Source organism: Zootoca vivipara, chromosome 11, assembly GCF_963506605.1.
Source record: "Zootoca vivipara chromosome 11, rZooViv1.1, whole genome shotgun sequence".
NCBI lineage: Eukaryota > Metazoa > Chordata > Lepidosauria > Squamata > Lacertidae > Zootoca > Zootoca vivipara.
The window spans coordinates 29,334,816-29,352,451 of NC_083286.1; the positions used below are offsets into that span (position 1 = coordinate 29,334,816).

At 41.4% G+C, this 17,636-nt stretch overlaps 1 protein-coding gene across 1 annotated transcript in view; it reads right to left on the reverse strand.

The window, feature by feature from the left end:
• The window catches only part of ADGRV1 (adhesion G protein-coupled receptor V1), a 251,651-nt gene that overhangs the window by 197,271 nt on the left and 36,744 nt on the right, over nucleotides 1-17,636 (reverse strand). Inside the window, exons 19-28 of the mRNA XM_035100245.2 lie at nucleotides 14,414-14,631; nucleotides 12,620-13,363; nucleotides 11,265-11,638; nucleotides 9,062-9,238; nucleotides 8,506-8,686; nucleotides 7,659-7,861; nucleotides 6,217-6,346; nucleotides 4,756-4,833; nucleotides 2,815-2,954; nucleotides 601-1,210 (exon numbers count right to left, since the gene is read on the reverse strand). Coding sequence (XP_034956136.2) covers nucleotides 601-1,210; nucleotides 2,815-2,954; nucleotides 4,756-4,833; nucleotides 6,217-6,346; nucleotides 7,659-7,861; nucleotides 8,506-8,686; nucleotides 9,062-9,238; nucleotides 11,265-11,638; nucleotides 12,620-13,363; nucleotides 14,414-14,631 — 2,855 coding nt within the window. The remainder of the gene's footprint in view (nucleotides 1-600; nucleotides 1,211-2,814; nucleotides 2,955-4,755; nucleotides 4,834-6,216; nucleotides 6,347-7,658; nucleotides 7,862-8,505; nucleotides 8,687-9,061; nucleotides 9,239-11,264; nucleotides 11,639-12,619; nucleotides 13,364-14,413; nucleotides 14,632-17,636) is intronic.

The following is a 17,636-nucleotide window of genomic DNA, read 5'->3' on the forward strand; positions in this document are numbered from 1 at the left end:
AGTGAGAAAGAGCTGGATGCCAATATACTGCCCCAAATTTTGTCAACGATTCTCCATTGTTCAACACACTGATGTATTCGGAAATGATGTGACACACTATAATCTTTTATGTCTTGCAAAGGGAGAAAAAGCAGTGACAGAGTCAGAACCCATGGCTGGTAATTTGAACAGTTTCAACATATTTTTTCCAGTAACAGCAGGTATTTTGTTGAGGACCTTGCCATTTTTTATTTATTTAATGGAAATAATGTCATTTGTTTACTAGCCTATTGTTTCTACTGTGGCAATGTGGTATGGAGTCATTTACTAGGTGGACAAACTTACCTGGCTTGCAGCTATTTTTATTTTTTTTTGTCTATTCCTCTTGGCAGATCTACGTTCATAGTAAATGGAGCTTCTGGCAATAATCAGAAGCTGATTCTGCAATTTTGTTTGCCCTGGGGGCAGATGAAAAAAGCAGCCCCACAAGCAAATCAGTCATGTGCACCATCGCTTAGTATAATTCCATACAAGAAAGCATAATCTAGGTTAGTGACATTTCAACATTTGTTTACATTCTACTGCTGGAAATCTAGCAAGTCTGGAAATATATAGTCTTACTTGACCGATGTTGGGCTCCTTCCACCAGAGTTACACGAAGCAGCTCTACAAAGACAGATTCTGACTTCTCAGGTTCACTGTCATCCAGAATAGGGAGCTCTATGGTAGCCTCACTTTCATTGGCGGCAAAGATTACAAATCCTGAAATGGGCAAATAGTCTTGTTCCTGTCTTGCCCTGGCAACATTTGATGGCAGATAGGGGGATTCTTCCTCATCCCCCATGGTTCTATATGTAACCATTACTACTCCCAGGAGACCTTTTAACCTCACTATTGTAAGGGTGATGGTCTTGGCTTCTTCCTCAACTTTGACTGGCCTGTTTTTCTCAGAGAAAATTAAAACTCCATAGGGGTCATCATTTGCAAGAATTGTTAATGTAGCATTGGTGTGGTTTCCAAGACGTCCGCAGGAAGCGTTGATGATCCAAACTGAAAATGTCTTGTCTAGTTCTGGAATTTCATCAGGCAAGATCTGCACTGTTAAATGTGCTTTTCTTTGCTCTATATTGAAAGTTATGTTGCCAGTGGTAGCTGCTAGATCATCAGTATCATCGGGCACTATGAACCAATGCAAAGTTACCTGGGACAAGGCGCCATGGTTTCTGACAACCTGAAGAGCAAAAGGGTAAATTGTTATTGTTGCATTGTGAAGGTCAAAGAACCTTACTCTCAGAGTTGTTTATTCTGAGATGCTCCATGCCATCTTTACAGCACAGTAAACTAGATCTATGTTGGCCACTTAGGGGCAGCACAAGGAATTTGAGACAACCATGTCATAAACTCCAAATCACTGAACACTGCCTTGCTAATGCAGGGTAGCTGAGTTAAGGCTGTCTGTGTTGTTTGCTGCAACCAGAACCTGCTCTTTTTAAACTTAGCAGAAACCTCCTCAATGTTGATGAGCAGTGGCGTGTAAAATTGCAGATTCTGCATATGGACCAAGGTGACACATTTAGAATGAGCAAACAGCACCCACCACAAACACAGGGACATGGTGCTTAATGCAGCTCAGATATACCCTCAGACATGCACGATCTTACCCCGTACATTGAATTTACCGGCCAAATCAGCCTTGCGGATCTAAACAAATTGCCTCTTCCTCCCCTTGTCTTGAGCCCTGACTTCTATGCAATGGTATAAAAATTTAGCTCAATGCAAAAGAGGAAGTTTCCTGATCTTTGAGTATGTCATTCATGCAGATTTCCCTTCGTAATGCTGAAGCTGCATCAGTGTGACTCTTTTTTGTAGCTATATTTCCTGCATTATACTTAAGCTCTAAAAGGAAACATGATTTCAAAAATGGAGCCTATTTTCTTTTCTTTTTTGCTGAGTATGCTCTTTCATGGAATCATATTAATACGTCCTGTTCTTCTTCCATCTAGTATTACTTCCACCCTAAAGAACAGAAAACCTGATTCACCAGTATAGATTCATCACACAGCCCCAAACTCTTCCTCTCCCTTCTATATCTGTGTTGCCATAGAAGGTCTGTTCACATATTAGACATGGCAGGCCTCCACAGAGTAGTGTCATGCTTACAAAGGTCTGAGAAATTGAAAACCATTGTAGGCACAGCATCCAGATGGGCACCTCAATTTATACAATCCTTTTCTCTAGAAAGGCAGAGGGCCTTCTCGGTAGTGGCACCCGCCCTGTGGAACGCCCTCCCATCAGATGTCAAAGAGAACAACAACTACCAGACTTTTAGAAGACATCTGAAGGCAGCCCTGTTTAGGGAAGCTTTTAATGTTTAATAGATTATTGCATTTTAATATTCTGCTGGAAGCCGCCCAGAGTGGCTGGGGAAACCCAGCCAGATGGGTGGGGTATAAATAATAAATTATTTATTATTATTATTATTATTATTATTATTATTATTATTATTATAGATAATCAAAGTCCCTGCCAAGCTAGTGTAAGGACTGACCTCTTGGGCATGATATGATAACCTGGAGGCCAATGTATCTTGCAAACAGAGTGAACCAGAGTATCAGTCAAATCAGAGAGCTTGCTGTGAGTGAGTCAGAAATCAGATGTGCAGTTTTGCCCCAGCCAGTCACTACCACTCAGATCCCACCCCCAGAATCAGGTGTTCCTGCCAACTACGTGTTGTTGTTGTTTTTGTTTGCAAAATTATACAAAGCTCCCCAGCCCTGCTCTAGAGATAGCATGGTTAAATGGGGTGCCGTATCTTGTAAATTCAAACTTCTTGACCTCAAGCGTGACTGTTCCACCTCCATCCTCAGGTTCAGATCCATTGACAGAAAGGGATTCAGCACTGAATTCAAACACACCATGAGCATCATCTGAGGCTTCAATAGTGACTATGATGTGAGATGCTATTCCCAGGCTGGCTGTTGATACAAAGGGGGAAGGGAATGATTTACACACTATCTGAGAAAACACAGATGAAAATCTGAACTGGCAAACTCTTGAATGAATCAATTATTTCAATCAATGTGTGGAATAGTCATTGGGAATCCTGTACTTTATAAATTCTAATAAAAAAAATTGTTCTTCCCAACAGCATCAAAGGTAGCATTTGAATATGACATCCAATTGACTTAGTGTAGCTGTTCTCCCTCCCCCCGTTTCCCAATATCATTACAGTGGAACCTTGGAAGCCAAACACCTGTAAACTCAAACGTTTTGGCTCCTAAATGATCGAAAACCAGAAGTGATTGTTCCAGTTTTTGAATAATGTTTGGAAGCCGACTGTCCGGTGCAGCTTCTGTGGCTTCCGATTGGCCTCAGGACGCTCCTGCAGCCAATTGGAAGCCACACCTTGAAAGTCGAATGTTTTGGAAGTTGAACGGACTTCCAGAATAGATTCTGTTCAACTTTGAAGGTACGTCTGTATTAAAAACATGATTTAACAGAGATTTAGGCTATAAACCTGCTTATACTTGCTTGGGTTATAGGTCTTTATCCAGACTTGCAACTAAAAAAAATGTATAAGTTTGTTCTTTTAGGCTTATAATTACCAGTCTAAATGAAAACAAGTCACCTTCACACCTTTACATGCTAAATACGTGAAGTTCAGGAGTGGAGGAAGCATGAGGTCAACATGAGGGACCCCCTTCCATCTACACACTTTGTCTTCCCTTGTCCAGGCTGAATACCTGAAGAGGGCTTTTTTACATTTATCCAATCATACATTCACAAAGCTGTTGGCCATAGCACTATTGAACAGCATTTTGGTTTTACCGGTAAAAGCTGGGGGGTGGGGGTGGGAATGCTTTTAAATAATTATACTGCAAAAAAAGAATTAACAGTATGAAACAAAACAAAAATGGCACAATCAGTAAAGGTACTGTCAATCTAAGGAAAAAAACCACACAGAAGTGGTAAAAACTTGAATTTTTGAGTTTTTTTAAAAAAAAAAGGTTTGGGAAAATACAGAAGATAAGCTATCATGAAAATGGAGGAAAGGATCACTGGAGAGAAGAGAGTAGGGAGGGGGAAACAATACTCCAGATTAAGTGTTTTAATTAGAGTTAAATAAGGAAGGGTTTTTTGTTGGCATTTTATCTTTAAAATCCTTGAAGGAATTGTATTCCTAACAGTGACAATGTTGTCCTGAAAATGTTAACTTGCGAGGAAATAATAGGCTCCCTTCTCCTACTTGCTTTACATCTGCCTCCTGACATAACTAGGAAAGCATGAAATTTTAAAACAGCAAGACAACACGATCAAAGCATTTCTGAATACATGTGATTAGTTTTAGACTAGAATACTTGGGGGGGGGGCACCAGGTACTCTGTAGCAGCACAGATTTTCAGCTACTGTATCAAACCACTAGTTTCAAATTATGTTTTACTTTGAAATGTGACAATTATTCAAAGTAAGTCTAAGAAGAAGTTATAAAAGGTCAAATGCAACCCAACCTGTAAACTGATGCAGATTTTGGAAGCGGGTCCCACTGAAGACAGTGGGACAATTCCAAGAAAAACATGAACAGACTTATAAGATGATACTTGGTAGAAAGGAATAACACGAAATTATTATTATTTACAAAGAAATTGTCAGTGTGCTGAATCTCTGAAGCCAAATAAACCCCAACTAGCTCATGGAAAACACAATGGCAAGGCATGCCAGTTATGGCAAAACATTTCAGTAGTCAATTCAGACAAAAATTCAGAATAAGCAGCTTACCACGTTGATGGACAGCAGGAAGGAAGAAGTCCAAGTCCCCATCACCACTACCACTGGCTTCATTAAAGAGCTCAGCAACTTCAAGGACAGACACAGAAATACACAAATACACATACATAAAACGCAGGAGAGAGAAAGCACTTTAACACAACTCTGGAGAGAGAGAAAACAAATGAAAAAGATCTTCCTGAAAAACTTTAAAAGGTTTTGCAAGCTTATAGAATACTGGTAAAAGCCAAGAAGACAGGAGACACACATTTTTTTATTCATTTCACCCAGCTGTGGGTACTGAGGCATCAGTGACAGGTACTTGATATTTTAGAAGTGGAAGAGCATATAAGTTTGAAATGACAGAGCCCATAAACAAAAGAGACTGCTGCAAACTTAGTAGGATAATGGGTGCTGCAAGAGCCAATAGCACAAATGCACAAAAGAAAGGATTAAATTAATCAGCTGGCTTTTAGTACGTTGCTTTTTCTGCTTCTTTAAGAAATCCCTCCCCTAATGCTTTTAGGTATTGAATGTTAAGTTTATTGAAAGTGGCACCTACAGAAAAGAACCTATTCTTGAAGAGAAGCAACATGAGCATTCCTGCAAAGGCAGATCATGGTGATCCAAGCTCTTATACAAGCACAACAGCAGCAGAGCTTAACAGGACTAATAAATGGTAACTTCAGCTCTAGGTAAAGGTAAAGGGACCCCTGACCATTAGGTCCAGTCGTGACCGACTCTGGGGTTGCGTGCTCATCTCGCATTATTGGCCGCGGGAGCCGGCGTATAGCTTCCAGGTCATGTGGCCAGCATGACAAAGCCGCTTCTGGCAAACCAGAGCAGCACATGGAAACACCGTTTACCTTCCCGCTATAGCGATTCCTATTTATCTACTTGCATTTTTATGTGCTTTCGAACTGCAGCTCTGGGTGATGCTAAACTGAACATGGCAACTAGAGTAGAAGCTCACTGGTAGAGCACCTGGTTTGCAATACAGAAGGCCTCAGTTTCAAACCTTGGCATCTCCAGGAAGGGCTGGGAGAGATGCCCTGCCTGAAACCCTGGAGGGCTGCTGCCAGTCAGTGTAGACAAAACTGAGTTAGATGGCCCAATGTTTAGACTCAGTATAATGTTCTGTTGTTCCTCGTATGACTTCATATAATTTCATATCTCCCAGCATTTAAAAGAATTGCACTAAGGTAGACCATTAGGTGGCAATGATCTCATGCTACCTGCAGCGGTCAGCCATTCCAACTTTCTATGGAACACTGCTCTATGTTCGGCAATAATGTTGATATGCAATGAACAAAAGAATATTAGAGATTATTACTTTACATTGGGTGTGTGTGTGAATCTTTGGAAACCTTTGAAATATCAAGTTTCCATGAATGGTCTGGGTATAATAAACTTTTTAAAAAAACCCAAAACTAACATGTACATGTGGAGGAAAGCAGATCTATGAAGCTGTACCTGCTCCATCCGGATTCAGCAGTTCCACTTTAAAAGCCTTTTCCAGCTCTGGGATAGAATTATCTGTAATGTTAACGATAATGTACTTGTATCTTTCTCCTGGCAGAAATTCCAAGGTGCCTGTAATACCCTGCAGTAGAAAGGCTATTTATACTTTTGCTTAAAATTTGCCATTGTATCAGCATGAGTTTACCGATAAAAGAGAAACAATCAGAAATAAACTTTACACAGACTGTATTATTTATACAAGCTTGCTTTTATCAGGGTAGATATGCCATGCTGGCAAGAGAAGCCAAGCAGGAGAGGGCAGTGATGTAGACATAGCCTCCGGTGAGGCGGGAAGGACAGCTTAGAGGTTTGAGTGGGTTGGGCACATGCCTAAACCATCCCTGACCTCACCACCTTAGTCTGCCCCTTGCATTCTGGTACACGATAACACCAGGAGGCCAGGTCCACAGCATCCCTCCCCACTGGCTGCTCCTGCATCCCCAACGCATCTGAGAGATTATTAGGAAGCTTACTAAAAATCCACAGGACAATTGGTGGGTTCTAATAGTCCCCACCCCTTGCCTGCCAGATCACATTTTGATTTGATTGAATATTTGTATGTCCCTTTTCTAGAAACCAAGCTGAGCTCAAAGCAGCTCGCCAACAGTAAAGCATTAACAAATAAAAGCAGCATTTCGTAATACAGAAAAATATATACAATAAGAATATAATAAATAAAACTATAAAGGTACAAAAACAATTTAAACAGTGAAATATGATTCAATGATACTAGATAAGCGTTAACAAAAAAAAAAGAAGCTCATACAATATATAGGCCAGAAACGTCAATCAGTCTTGCAGCCATAAATAAATAAATAACACCCCCCCCCCCCAAAAAAAAAACATCGCCCCACACTTCCCTTCTCCAACAGGCTCTCCTCCTGAGACATAAACCAGTTCTCGGAATTCAGCTGTAATGGTGAATGAACTATGACTCCACAATATGCTGGCTGTACTACATAAAGGTTAGGGTTCCTTCCTCCCTCCCTCCCTCCCTCCCTCCTTCAAAATAGCAAGCAAATTGCATGGACAATAAGAAGCTTCTGAAATTGCTTCAGATGCCCAGGCACATGTGTAATGCAGTTAATCAAACTAACTCATGGATATCATCATTCATAGTCTCCAGGGCACAGAACAAGTTTGAGCGCTGCATAAATGACTCGCTGTAACAGGAGGGGAGGCTCCATGGAATCTCCAAATTAACACTCGCACCTGCTTGGATCCTGGACTTTCAATACTACCTTGTGTTCATGTCCTGATCAAAAGTTACCTGCAATTATTACTTTTAAAAGCTCCTGATTGAAGATTATACAATGGATGCACAACAGCAACAGGAAACAGAGAGAACAAGAGCTGATTCGTATCTGTCTCCTCTTTTAGTCTGCTACTCATACCTGATAATCTTGAGGACTGAAAGCTGTCAGTGAAACCGTTTTGTATTGTACAAGAACCATTCCTAGCAGACCTTGTGCTCGAACCACAAGCAACCTGACTTGTCCAATTTCTTCCTTGACAGTAATGTGGGGAGCTGTGGTAGCTGGAAGAATGATGTCATCAATGTCTGCTGGAGGCTCCCCCACTGAGAACTGCAACAAACCTGGTGGAGATAAGATACAACTCTCATCATTCTATCTGCAGTGAAACAAAATTGCTCGACTATAATGCTGTTTTGAATTTTTAAATATTTTATTGCTGTAGTAAACATATGCAGTAAACAATCTTTAAAATATCAATGAGCAACAACAACAGCAGTTAGTCTGTCATTTGTTGTAAAAAGGCATAACAACAGCTTTAAGTTAAAGCCAGTTTATAATACCTAATTTTAATTCATAAACATTTGTCATTTGGACATGGCTACATTTTAAAGCTACATTTGGTCATTCTTTCCCCTCCTTTCCCCTCTAAATGGTTGTACATTATTTTGAATTAAACCAATGTACCCACTGAAAACAGTTTACAGTTAGTGTTTTCTCTGGCCTTGTTTGCATGCCATATTAAACCAAAGTTAAAAACAAACTATGGGTTGACATGAACAAGTAGTGTTCTGGTATATGCTGCTCGAATTTCTTATGCATCTCCGTACAAATACTGTACAGAAAAGGATTTGGGTGAGAGTTTTTAAAATACCTAATAAAAGCAATAACTTATTAATTATACTCAGGAAATGGGAAAACCAATAAAGGAATGTGGACATCTTATGCTTAATCTAAACATGAATAAAATAATATCTATCACCATTACCATAAGGGTGGTCACTGGCTTTGATGGTAACATAGGTAGTTTCTTTCTCTGGATCTATGCTTGCTCCACTAGTTGGGGTTGAACCTATTTTTCCATCCCCTGCAACAGCAGACACTAAAGTCACCTGGAAATATTCATTCAGCTCAGGAATATCATCATCAAGCACAAACAAATTCAAAACCTGGATACAAAGAAGACAAATTTAATGAAAATTATTGCACTGAGAAATACAAATATGTTGCTGCAATGGTTAATAATAAATGGCCCTTTCTTGTCTTAAAAAACACATTTATTGTCCTCCAAACAAATTATTCCATATATTGCAGAGGACATCAATGCAGTACCATCCCAATATTGTTGGGCTACAACTCCCATCATTCCTGGGCATTGGACAATGCTTGCTGGAGCTGATGGAGGTTGGGAGTCCAATAACTTTTGGAGGGCACTATGTTGGCTAATCCTCACATACAAGACACAAGACTGAATAATATATACAGGAAAAATAAATGTTCAAAGACTCAACAGATCATTAACTTCAACAAGGAAATGGATTTACCTCTGATCTCTGCAAAGGGAGGAATGTGATCATTCCACTAATGTTAGCAAAATCAGCAACCGAGTAATTAATGCCATCAGAATTGATCTGGGAGATACTATAATGCACAAAAACATAGTCCAGAGCTCCCCTGGTGCGCTCCACTACACAAGATATAGTAGAACCTTCATCAGCCACCTACAAGGAAATAAGAAGGCTTACAATAAAGTAAAATATTAATTTACAGGTAGGTAGGGGTGTTGGTCTGCCATCGAAACAAAATAAAAATAAAATAGAAAAATTCCTTCCAGTAGCACCTTGAAGGTAAAGGTAAAGAGACCCCTGACCATTAGGTCCAGTCATGACTGACTCTGGGGTTGTGGCGCTCATCTCGCGTTATTGGCCGAGGGAGCCAGCGTACAGCTGAAGAGGGGTGCGTGCACATGAAAGCTCATACCAATGACAAACTTAGTTGGTCTCTAAGGTGCTAATGGAAGGAATTTTTCTATTTTATTTTTAAAATATTAAGGAAACAGAAAGCTATTTATTTCAAGGTTTGCATAAAAACATAACATCATTTTACACTTGTGATATTCAAAACAATAAAATTTATTTCTGGGACAATCTAAGTTCATTCATATAAAGGGGGGGGAGCCCCAAAATATAACTTAAAAACATAGCTGCCAAGTTATCCCTTTTTTTAAGGGAAATTCCCTTATGCTGAATAGGCTTCCTCGTGAGAAAAGGGAAAACTTGGCAGCTATGCTTAAAAAGCTGAGTCATTAGTTAGTGGAAGAGCTTCTGCTACTCCTGCCTTCATTCCTCATCATGCTATTGTCTGTATCATATTCCCAAATCCTTTGCAGAATCCCAGCACCTTCAGTTTCTTGTGCAGCCTGTTACCAGTTAACAATGTAGTTATTTGATTTATATCCTGCCTTTCCTCCAGGTACTTCAAGGCAATACGTGAGGTCACACCCACATTGTATTCTCACAATAACCCTGTGAGGTAAGTTAGGCTGAGAGATGGTGATTGGGTAGCACTAAGGATTACATCACACTGGTTCCTCCAGTCACTGCTGCTCCTTATAAAGTCCTCTGCAGCTTATTAAAGCTCAGCTTCATACAATGAGAGGGCATTTGGGTTGCTACACACACACACACACAGAGAGAGAGAGAGAGAGAGAGAGAGAGAGAGAGAGACAGACAGACAGACAGACAGACAGACAGACAGACAGACAGACAGAACCACTCAAGTCTTTCTGGCTGATGCTCCATGTGACTGCTGGAACATATGGCAGTAGCTGATTACATATTTCATCCCTGCAAGTATCTGAATAACTGAAGCATCATTTTCCCCAAGAAGATGTATTGCTGGTATGAAGGATTTTCAGGCAACAAGACCAATATACATTATGCGTAATTTACAAGTGGGTATTAAATTGCAAGTTCTTTAGTTAGACACTTTATCACTTCTCCTCTTTATTGCTGTCCCTAGATGATTATAATAATTACAGTCCTTAATATTTTATAACATCTTCAGAGTGTTCGAAAAATTTCACATACATCATCTCAGTCATTCATACAACAGGTCTCTTAAGGTAGGTCAATGTCATTATTCCTGTATTGCAGATAACAGGCTGAGACTGGGAGAAAAATAAGGCCACCTAGTGAGTTTGTGGTTGAGGTGAGATTTGAAATAAGGGGTGTTGTGCAACTATGTTTTTACTCAGGGTAGACCTACTGAAATTAATGGACCTAATTTAGCCATTGCCATTAAATTTAATGTATCTGCTCTGAATAAAACATAGCTCACACTGTTACACATCAGGTCTTAGGCCAGGCATCCCCAAGCTGCGGCCCTCCATATGTTTTGGCCTATAACTCCCATGATCCCCATCTAACAGGACCAGTGGTCGGGGAAGATGGGAATTGTAGTCCAAAACATCTGGAGGGTCGAAGTTTGGGGATGCCTGTCTTAGGCATCCTTAAGCTTCATTTATCTTTGTTGTTGTTATAATACTACAATTCCTTCAAGCTCAATGTGGCAAACATGGTTCTCCCCATTTCCCCCCATTTTGAAGCTCACAGCAAAACTTTTGAAGTAGCTCAGGCTGAGAGGGAGTGACTGGTCCAAGGTCATACAATGAGTTCCACAACTGAATTAGGATATGAACCTGGATCTCCCATGACTTAGTCTAGCATTCTAACTACCATTTCCTACCTCCGGAATGCATGCTCCTGTAAAACCAAATAGACCATTGGCATTATCACTCTTCTGGATTCTCAATGTTCCAGTTGTGTTTTCTTGTGAAATTCGTGCTCCCCCATGAACAGAAATAAGCTTAAGAATAAACAGTTCCTCTCCTTCTTCTTCTTTGTCATCTCTGGCTGAAACAATGAATGTTTTATTGGTTTCTCCCTGTCGGTATTCTAGGTATCCAGAGATGGGGTGCAAGTCAGCCCTTGCTGGAGTGGCATGAAGTTCATAAATTTCTTCCTTACTCAGTTTACGTTCATAAAGTCTTACATCTTGCATCAGCCCTGTGTACCTGCTGCCACCATTCATGCCGGCACCAACTCTCATTATTCCTGGACCTAGAAAAGGGAACACAAATGTAAATTGATTTTCACACCTGAAAATTAAAAATTAATTAATTAAAAAATTAAAAATGCCCTCCTTCTCCCTCTCCCATACATGCACCAGATCAAATGCCACCCTTTTTTAAAGTCCATTTATTGGGATGGATGAATTCCATACTGTGCTCCTCTAGATTAGATGTGTTGTATTTCACCACATAAAATAGGATGGTTGCCTTTGATGTATGTTATGCTTTCATTGTATATACATTACATTCAAACCACAGTCCAAAGCAGCTCAAAAGAGTTCTACTTTGCTGTTGTGCTTCAATATAAAAGAGTTGATATATTGATGACTGCAAAAAAAAATACCTGCAGATGCTACAGGAAATAATGGTTTGATCCTAGCTGGGTTTGTCTAACCACAGTTAGAACAGGACAAAGTTATGGAATTCGGACATGATGAGGAACTGTGGTATGTTCAAAAAGGGGAAGGGGAAGGGGAAGCTTTCAGTCTGCTTGTGCATGTGAGAAGGAAGAAGAGAGAAGGTGGATAAGCCATGGTTTCCCATTATTTCTGAATCAGGCCAGTGGCAAAGGGACAATGCAATATCATATAAACAAATGTTCATGCCACTTCCAAGGCTGATTAGCACACCTGCTTCTAGTAAACTAGATATGCCTATGCAGTTTGAGATTGAGAATATGGGATGGCATGCATGGTTCCTGAATGATCCTGGAAAACTGAAGTCAACATTAATTTTATATATTTATATTATATTTTTAAGAATGTGAACAATCACTGTATGCTATATCCTGTCACTGGCTTGTATAACTACAAAAAAACAGAGAGAGAGAGATTTAATATTATTATTTGCAAGTATTTTGCTAGATTTCTGGCATAAGAAAAAAGAATTTAACAACTGAAAATGATTGGAGTTTGGACCTGTCAAATTCCAGATATAAAAGAGAAAGGTTGATACATGACATATTGCTTACCATCAGCAATTGCTTCTCCTTTGAGGCTCTTGATGCCTCCAGGCACAGGACTTCCATCAATGAAAAACTCAATTATGCCATCATCCAGTGTAATCAGAAGGTGGAGCCAAATGTTTTCCTCTAAGTATTTCATGACCGTGATCTTAGCCACATATGTCACATTTGACGGCTGCGGCATGTAATGAAGCTTTACAGAAACATGAGATTCATTTGTGTGGATTTTCACTCCGTAATACATTGTCCCACTGCCATCGTCCTTCGCCAGGAGAAATCCATCACTATTGGCACTAGGAATCACCCAGGCTGAAAATGTGAATTTGGCAAGCGTTCTGTTCTTACTGACGTGGAACTCGGGTTCGATGACCCCATAAGCATCCTCTTCACCACTAAAAAACATAGCATCTGTTCCAGTGTGATGACGTCGCATGTGAGGCTGTGACTGCACCACATTTGAAAACCTTCCCAGCAACAAGCAATCAATCATCGGAGGTAACCCTTCTTTGAATGTACTGGATACTATTTCCCAGCCAATCCGGACATCGCCAAACGTTCCCTGCTGCCTCAAAACTGTAAAGTTCGTAATGTGGGACATATCATCTTCAGATAGTACGTCTTCTGCTATCTCCCTCTCCTGGCATTTGGGATCTAGAATAAAGACTCCAAAGGGATCATCATTGAATGGGATCATCACAGTGACAGAAAGGTTGGTTTCAGCTAACTGACCACCAGGACCTGGGAAACCACCTGAAATATTAAAATAAAAAGTTCAACAAAATTCTTTATGAACTTCATAATTATTTACATTTCTTTCTGAATCCTATCCTTCTACGAAGGAGCTCAGAACAGCACCCATAATCTTCACCCCTCACATATTTTATCACCCAATGAAATTCACAGATGAGTGGGGATTTGAACCCAAGGCTCTTCATTTGGCTACAAATGTGCAGCCAAAAGTGCAGTTAGCCCTACATTATTGGGGGGGGGGTTTTTGGAAATAATGTGTATTAAAGATTTTCTTGAATGACGAAAGAACATGCAATGTCTCTCTTCTTTTTTCAGATCATAGAGTCTCTTAGCTACATTCAATGTAAGACAATGTTGTATCTGGCATAGGGTTGAAGGGGAATAGAGGCTGGAGAAGAGAGTGGTGGTAAATTTGCTTATTAATTTTCCTTTCCCCCCAAAAAATGGTTTATGTGTGAGGTTTTTGTGTCAGCGTCACTTAGGCAGGTTCTCTTTCTCTCTTTTTTATTTTTAAAGATGACAACTGAAAGAATTGCAGCAACTAATAGTGGCAGTTTATACAATCAGCAGAAACGAATGATAAAGCTGGCACTGTGCTGATCAGGAGCAGAGCAGCAGCAAGGCTGGGGGAGCTCTGGGTTGGCAGAGTGTACCTATGGGGAAGCCCACAACCTGCAGTGCCCTCAGCCTTCTTGATGCCATCCTTCTTGGATAAGCTCAGTGCTTCTGCCAGGAGGATGTCATGCCCACCACCACCCACCACTAATCACTGCTGGTTTTATCATTTGATTATCATTTTCTCTAGTAGTGTTCCCTGGAATGTGGAGCATTTTGACAATAATAAGCAATGGGTCTTGTTTTCGATCTAGCTCAGTACTTTCAATGACTTTCAGTAGACCTCCACTGTTTCAGACAGGGTTCTCTCCACCTGTAGATGTCAGGGTCTTCTCCAGGAGAAGCAGATGCTCTATCATTGGCTAACTATGTAAGCCAACACTTCTGTGCTGTTTCTTCAGATTTGGACAAGGGGAACCCCCCCCCCCAATGTACCTGAAGCATTCACCAGCTTTAGCGTGTAAAATTCATTGAATTCAGGGATTTTGTCTCGAATGGCATGGAGAGTTATAGGCCGAGATTGCTGGCCATCCAAGAACCAGACAACCCCACAGACTTGATAAAACTCTTCTCCTGGGTCCAAAGCAGAATCATTTTCAAACAGCTGCCATGCCAAGGAAACATTGCCAAAGTGGCCTCTGTGTCTCAGAACCCTGTGCAGTAGATGGACACAAACAAGAGTCATTTCTCAGACATGTAGCATCAAGAGCAACATCAAAAATACAGGTATAATATCAATGCATTCCATGTTTGTCCACATAATCCATCTACAATACCTTCTCAGGAAGGAAGCAAAGAACACCCAGGTTTTTTTTTATCTGCATTTGCAGCCCAGTCCTAAAAGGCATCTTCAATGCAGTGCAAACAAGAAGGGTGCAATTTCACTCCTTTTAGTTCCTACTGAGGCTCATGTTCATACTTAATTAGATAAAGCATTATCATAAAAATCCTGGCTGAGATCCAAATACCTACTTTATGCATGCTCAAGATGCAATTTGGGCTCTTCCAGTGAAGGATTTTTGAATTTGTTTCATTGAGCACAGCACACAGACATACACACCATGCAATCTGATAAAACTTGCAACCCATTGCACTCCTGGGTGCACAGAACTACCTAATTGGACTCTGACCATTATCAGGAGCCATAATCAAAATATAGGACTCTCATAGAAAATCTTAAGTGTTGCATAGGAAATTGGCAAGCAGACATAGGACACCTTCATTGAATGTGCAAAACAAGCAGTAAATGGACTCTCTGTGGTAGGGGTGGGGCCAATCTTGGCCTGCCAGAAGCTCCAATTTAGCCCACAATGTCATTTTACACAAACCACACCTACTTGACAATCAGCTGATGTGACTTGCAATGCCAGCTGATGGGCAGGAGGGCAGGGTTTCGATTCTGCCTTGGATGCACAAACAGATCTTGCAGCCAAAACAGGATTTAGGCTTCCACTTGTTAGCTGATGAGCTCAGTTTGGCTTTGTGTCCTATTAGGATCAGGCATGCTCGGCCAAGGCAAATATTAGTGGAATGCAGGAGAAATCGCCTCCATTGCCTTCGCTGGAAAAATGCACCTTCCTTCCTTCCCATTCACTTGATATAGCAAGAAGGGTGTGTTTTGTAAGCAAAGGCAGAGCATGGAACCTGCTGCCTGCACTCCTCCTTTTCTCCCCTCCTTACCACTTTTGCATGCAAGTCCCTCAGGAGGCATTTTGACAGGTGGGCGGGGCAAGCTGCCTGTTAATCATGTGACAACATGATTACAGAGAACAGAATTTAAGACTGGAAAAAATGAGAAATTGATATATTTGTCCATCCCTGCTCTCAGCATGCTGTGTAAAGGCAGCTTAATGAGGGAGCAATGCTATTGGCTATTTAAGAAAGGCTAATCTGCACATTACTCTGCTTGTGCAAGGTGCAGGATTACAGCCCAAGTTAACTGAATGTAGAGCAGCAGATTTGTTCTGTCAGTCACTGGCTGCTTGGCAAGATAGACTCAAAAGCACTAATTACCCTGAATGAATTAGACAAGTAACATAACACCACTGAATCTTGTTATTACAAGTAGAATAAAACTTCTATTGAGAGTGGCAGGAAAGAAACTAACTACAGGCAATATGTATTAAACAAGATACTGTTGTTTGCAAATGGCTCCTTTCAAGTGCAGGAGGAACTCAAATGTTCAGAGACATCTCCCACACAACTAAGGTCTTCACTTCAGTTCTGAAGGCTGCTCTGTGCATGCACTTCTGCTGCATAGACAAAGATGGCGATGACAAAGTTCTCAGTGCAAAAGCCTTTGTTCTTGTGTATAGAAGTGCAAGTAGATAAATAGGTACCACTCCAGCGGGAAGGTAAACAACGTTTCCGTGCGCTGCTCTGGTTCGCCAGAAGCAGCTTAGTCATGCTGGCCACATGACCCGGAAGCTGTCTGTGGACAAAAGCCGGCTCCCACGGCCTATAGAGAAATTTGAGCGCGCAACCTCAGTCGTCCGCGACGACCTAACAATCAGTGGTACCTTTACCTTTATACATCGCATTGTCCACAAAGATTAATACTGTCATAAGTTTCTGCGAACAATAGTTCTATATTCTATATTTTTCATTAGCTGACATCCAAGGCACATATAATCAGGGCCAGATTTAGGTTTGATAAGGCCCTAAGATACTGAAGGTAATGGGACCCTCTATATGTCCAGCTGTCCTTTGTCAACAACAAATTGTTGCTGTTTGAAATTAGCAAACCAGTGATATTTTCAGGAGCAGGCTAGCAGGCGGGGCCCATTTCTTACCCCATAGGAGCCTATCTAGTCCAGCATTTGTTTTCACAGCAGCCAACAAGTGTCTATGAAAAGCCCACAAGCAGGACGTGGTGCAACAGGGGTCTTCCCACCTGCAGTTCCCAGCCAACAGTATTCAGAGGCATTCTGCCTCCCTCTGTACGATGTGCAATAACAAGGCTTTAGTAATTAATTAATTTGGGAACAATAACAGTCCATTAACTCACTGAAAAGTTGAAATACGATAGAAAGAGGTAAGGCATCTGGGAAGCTTTCTTAATCGTAACTGTCACGGTGGCCGGAGAAGGCTACTTCAGAGTAACGACTCTACACAGCTCTGCATTTTGTCTTTTATTGGTGCTGAGTATTTACAGTGCTAATGGCAGTGCTATTTACAACGACACATCTGTTCAGCTTGAATCAGAACCTCCAAGTGGCTTTTGGCGCGTCTTGCGCCAGCATAACAACTTGGGGAGACCCATCCTCTTCCCCCGACGCTTTCTGCGAAGTTCCGGAGTTGGGGGGACTGGCCTGCCCCCCTTCCTTCCCCCTTCCTGTCCCACCTGGGACGATGGCTCTTCTACCCTGCCAGAGCCTTGGACACCACTTCCTGTTTCCCCACTTGAGCTGGAGCTTTCCCTCTTTTCAGCCTCGCTCGGGGCTGGGCTGGAACTCAGGAGGGGAGGGGCTTCGCGATATCCCTTGCCCCTCACATCCACCCCCCTCCCAGGCCCCCCTTCTCCCCTCCCTAGAGGCTGCACGGGTGTCGGTGGTGACTGAAAGCCTAAAAACTCCGTGCTGTCCGAGCCAGTTGGTGTGAACACCTCCCCCCAGTCCCGTTGGCCCCCTCCTTCCTCCTGGGAAGAGGGAAAGCCCAA